The following is a 5071-nucleotide window of genomic DNA, read 5'->3' as shown; positions in this document are numbered from 1 at the left end:
CAGGTCGGACGGCGGTGGCGTGGCGGCGGCGGCTTGGTTGTTGAGCCACGCCACCAACGCTTCGTCCACGACAGAGTGTTTGGTGTTTTGGGTGGTCGTAAGTGCATGTTCTTGCTTAGAGGCCAGAACCGTGAACGCAGCTTCCATCACCCGATCCAACGCATTCTTGTCCAGAAGGGCGATTGCTTTCTTGGTGGCCACAAGGTCGAGGGACTTGGCGGTAGTCGCGACGTGAGCAATGAACTGCTTGGCGTTGGACCAGTGAGATTTGCAATCAGGTGAGTCAAAGTCCGACGGTTGGAGCTGTCGGAGGGGCGTGGGGGTGCCGTGAAACCATTGGCGCCACATCTCTACACACGTCAGCCCACGGGGGAACACGAGGGGGGCGGTGGCCACGTCGGCATCGTCCTGGGGCCACTCAGAAGGAGACAAGCACGACGACATGAGTTTCGTCTGGGGGTCTTCGTCCGGATATATTCGCTCAAATACGGCAAGAAACTGCCTTGCGAGGGTCGTGGGAGGTGTAGCGGCGACTTTGTTCTCGTCTATGAGGTCGTTCGACACTGCGATTGTTAGGAACGCGCTCATGACGACGGACGCCACCTCCCAGCAGCGAACGTACGACACGCACGTTGTCGACTCGAAGTCGTCTTGGGTCAGCTCCCGGAAAGGACCGATGCCTTCCTCGGGGCTGCCGTGGAACCAGCACATCCACAACTTTGCGATCGTCATGTCCGGAAAAGTCCAGCCTTGCGGCACCTTCCTCGACCTGCCATCGTCCCATACGTACTTGGTGGCCACGGCGGGCGGGAGTGGGATGGCAGTCCGTGGTTTCTTCGACGTGGCCAAGTGGTTTTTCGTCCGTTTGGCAGGTCGCGGACGGGGAGCGGCGTCAGAAACTTTGACGTGTGCTGTTGGGGCCATCGTGACCTTGACGTTGTTGTCGTCATCGTCGGAATCGGAAGGTACTACAATCCACGTAGGTTCACGTTGCGGTGGTGTGCCATCAGTGCCGACAGAAATGACTTCATGCCGACGACGCAGCGGCGACGGCATGGCCGTTAGATCCACGGAGTTTGACTTCGTCGACGGACCCCAATCGTCCACGGAGCTTGAGCTCGCGGCACTGGTCAAGTCAATTGAACTGGCCATGGTGGTAGCGGCGAAGTAGCAGTGATTGTGACAGAAACACCAAACATTTCGAAAAAATGCCAATTTGGAGTGCTTTTTTCGTATTTAGCGAAAAACGACGAATTTTTGGCCAGAACTTTCAAATTCCCTACAGTCGTGGTTTCGTAGTTTTCTTTGAACGGTCAGAAGTCAAAATAGAGATTGCCAGTTACATCGACACGATGAAGGGCGGCGGTACAGTCCAGTTCTGTGCACATGGCCACAGTTATGTAGCACGGTTCGCGACGATGTCACAGAGCGTGACAACCTCGTACAATAGCAGTCCCAACCCATACAAGTGTCGTTTACTACCTACGTAGTACTCTGCAGCACACACATTTTTACTGCTGTGACTGAAAACCATATTGCCTGTGCCACGTGAACACTGTACTATCAGCGCCACTAGTACATAACGTTATCTACTCGTTTTATACTGGTATCGCACGAGATTCGCACACTTTTTGTCGGGGGTGACCAAATGTTGCACGGCCACGTCGTAGCGACTGGCGAGGACGGGAAATACCTCGTCAAACATGCGATACAGTGACGCCGTCGACAGGCGTTCCAGCGCCTCTTCATCAAGCACGCGGTGGGTTTCCACGGCGATCTCCGTGAGCGTGCGCATCACGCGGCGGGTCTTTGCGAGAATCGACCCGCTCGCCCATGTCCTGGCCTTGTATGGAACCTGCGACACATCTCGGCGATGCCACAGTGGCCACATGGTCCGAACTGGCAGCGCAGGCAGCTGGCCTTCGTCGGCTTGCGTCACATCGTCGCATATCATAGGGCGACTCGTGCAAGCAGGACGCGGTGGACGATCGTACGACGGCGCTGTGAGGGACATGCTGCCGTACGGCGTTTCCGTGACCCACGTCGCCGCCAAGATGCACAAACTGTCTGCATTCAACGTACATTTAGAGCCACATTCGTAGGCAAAGAGCGCCACCACCTCGTCGCACATGAGGCGGAACGACGGCAGGTCCATCCCCGTCACGAGCATCTCTTTGGACGACACCCACGGCATAAGTAGCGCCACATCCGTCAATTTTGCAAACAGTTGCTTGGTGCTCCACCACCGCCGCTTGGATGCGTCGTCGTGGAGGTCGCGCGCGCGAAGTTTGTCCAGCGGCGGTCGTCCATCGTATCCGCGCAACCAGAGCATCCACATGACGCGAATCGACGTGGACGGAAACAGGAATGGCTGGGGGGGTGGGGGTGGGCGTGGAAATGACGTGAACAACATGTACATGTCGTCGGTAGGTCGTCGAGAGGGGTACGCCCGCGGTAATGCCTCGACGAGAATGGCATCGAGGGCGGCGGGAGACATCGCGGACATCTCGGCGGCGGAGGACACAGACGAGTGCGCAAGGATTGTTGACATGGCAAACGACACGGCGTCGAACGAGTTGTACAGAGACCTGTCCGATGGAATGTGGAAGAGGCGGAATGGCACCGTGATGAGATGGCTGTCGATGATTGTGCGGTTGCCGATGCTGTCGCCGTGAAACCAGTACCTCCACATGTGTATGCAGTCTGCAGCAGGAAGGACCCAGTTTGGCGATGGCACGACAAGAGCTTCTTCCTCGTCAATCGAAACAATCGATGCATCGCTTGGGTCGGGCGTGGGGGGTGGGGACGGAATTATTTCGATAGTGTCGACGTCTTCAGACGAAGAAACATAGACCAAGGAACACGTGTCCATGTCATCCTCTGTGGCGCTGGAAGAAGCGGGGCGGTTCAGCAACGCCATCATGGCTACTGGGGAATGCAAGGACGGACGAAGAGGCGTCTGTTGTCGTCGCTTGGCGCGTTGCCGTCGAGCCACACATGCGCTTACGGGGACGTCGACATGCATCAAGGATGATTGTTCTTCGTGGATCTTCCGCCGACGAAATGCTTGGCATCGATGGCCATCGCTTGATGGTGATGGTTCGCGTCGCTGCCGCGTCGTCATGTCCAAGTCAGTTCTGAGCTGTTGGGTCTCTCCTCATTGGTGGAAAACGAACCAATCGTATTTCAAAATGCTTTATTAGTATTATTAATACTGTACCTCCATCATTTCATTTTTACCCTACTACTAGTACTCCGGAGTACATTTCATTTTTACCATTTAAAAATGGTAAAAATGAAATGATGGAGGTACTAATAAAACAAAGGTACTACGTAGTACATACTTTTAATACTTTAATATTAATAATAACTATTAATAATATTAATAATAATACGAAGGATTAAAATAGTAACTATTATTAATATTAATTATAGTTATTGGAATACGATTCGGTTTCACTGTCAGAACCGATCAAAACCTGTAATGGTATACTAGTAATTTACATATACTAGTATATAGAGGTTCTGTAGTAATTTACATATACTAGTATATAGAGGTTCTGTTGCGCATGAGAAGGTGCTATTCGAAACTTGCCCTTCGAAGCGAACGCCGACGCCACCATCGGTACATTCAAGGAAACTACGCCACACCGCAGTCCCATCGAGAGCAATCACGTGCGCACATGTACCCCGAGTGCAACCGTACTTGATTTCTGTTGGCCCCCGTCTGCTCATCGCGAATATGCTATGCCCGGACAAGCTTATACTGGTACAGTATACCGGTAAGCTTAGTTGTTAATTGAGTTACGTGTTGTCATGACAACACGAGATGTAGTACATGGTTGCATGAGAACCCTAGATGAATAGGAAGTGGAAAACTGTGTTGGCGATCATGCTGCCATGTCGCCGCGAGTTCAAGTGACTACAGTACACCATTTTTCATTTACTACTAACAAGTTCAGGTTATTTCCGGAATACTAGTATTGCTCACCAGATTCACACTACTATTAATAGTGCGTTATGTTCGCCTAGCATGCGATATATTTCGTCCAGACCCTATATTGTTGCAGTATATTTCGACTGATATCCGGTATATATCACCCCATAACCGGTATATTTCACACTTTGTTCAATATATTCAAATGATGTTCCATCTATTTCGATTTTAGATGCAAATCAGTAAAATACAGTAACAGCGATGGTTCATCATTCTCTAACTTCCATGGCATCAAAGTTTTCGGCTAGACCGTAGAACAACTCGAGCTACAAGGTGTAGGATCGTAGAGGATTCACGTCGACTCATATCTATGGTTTAGACAAGTTCAAAACGCTATCCACCACCCCCAAAACGGCAAATTTCACCGGAATTCACAATATCAGACGCAGCCTTACAAAATTCCATTTTATCCTCCAATTGTTACTGTTCCCAGACGCGCTTCGTATACATTTCTTATTATTATTCGAGAGGTTTTTCAACTCATTCCATTCCGCATCCATATTCTATTTTGCCCTTTCGCCCGCAACGTGACGATCTTTCAGCCATATCATGGTAGCTCCAGCACCAATGACAGCCATCCCAGAACCGACCCCACTTGAGTTGTTGGCCATTCATTCAATCAACCAGACGATCAAGCTTCTCGACTAACGTGACCGATCAGTGATCCGCCAACTGACCAGTGTGATCCGCCAAACTTTTTTATCCAATAACATGGTTTCTCGAATTGTATTGGACAAAACAAAACCTCTTACAATATCGACCTCGTGAGAAATTATGCACGAATTGTCCAACACTCCAACCTGTCAATACTTCAAAACTTCGTACATTTCTAAAACTAATATACCTTTATCATATTATATTTTCAGCTAAAGATTTTGGATTTTGTTAAACTGAATTCAATACTCACTTCAAGTATATATTTTGGCGGATCACTGATCGACTGTGTAAATAGCTCAACTTTCTAAATTAATTGGAGAAACATGAACTGTCAGATCTGATCGGTTTTGAATCCTTGTGAAAGCACTTGAAATTGGCTATCAGAATGTGTGTCCATCTTTGTTCTAGCACAAATAG

At 49.8% G+C, this 5071-nt stretch overlaps 2 protein-coding genes across 2 annotated transcripts in view; one reads left to right on the top strand and one right to left on the bottom strand.

The window, feature by feature from the left end:
* Window positions 1-1167, bottom strand: part of H257_05724 (hypothetical protein) — a gene marked incomplete at its 3' end in the record, with an annotated part of 5143 nt that extends 3976 nt beyond the window's left edge. The window contains exon 1 of the mRNA XM_009830683.1: window positions 11-1167. Within this exon, the coding sequence (XP_009828985.1) occupies window positions 11-1152 (1142 nt within the window). The 5' untranslated portion in view covers window positions 1153-1167. The remainder of the gene's footprint in view (window positions 1-10) is intronic.
* Window positions 1168-1521: 354 nt separating this feature from the next.
* On the top strand, window positions 1522-3131 carry H257_05723 (hypothetical protein). Its single transcript, XM_009830682.1, has one exon. It carries the CDS (start codon window positions 2130-2132, stop codon window positions 2673-2675), a length of 546 nt encoding a protein of 181 aa, XP_009828984.1. The 5' UTR covers window positions 1522-2129; the 3' UTR covers window positions 2676-3131.
* The last annotated feature ends 1940 nt before the right edge of the window (window positions 3132-5071 follow it).

This window comes from Aphanomyces astaci (assembly GCF_000520075.1).
Source record: "Aphanomyces astaci strain APO3 unplaced genomic scaffold supercont1.11, whole genome shotgun sequence".
Taxonomy (NCBI): domain Eukaryota; phylum Oomycota; class Saprolegniomycetes; order Saprolegniales; family Verrucalvaceae; genus Aphanomyces; species Aphanomyces astaci.
The sequence above is the reverse complement of the archived record's forward strand: the minus strand, read 5'-3'. Positions and strand labels throughout refer to the sequence as shown.

What these genes read in the sequence shown, in the direction of transcription:
- H257_05723 (XM_009830682.1), top strand. Translation starts at nt 2,130, where the DNA reads ATGAGGCGGAACGACGGCAGGTCCATCCCCGTCACGAGCATCTCTTTG.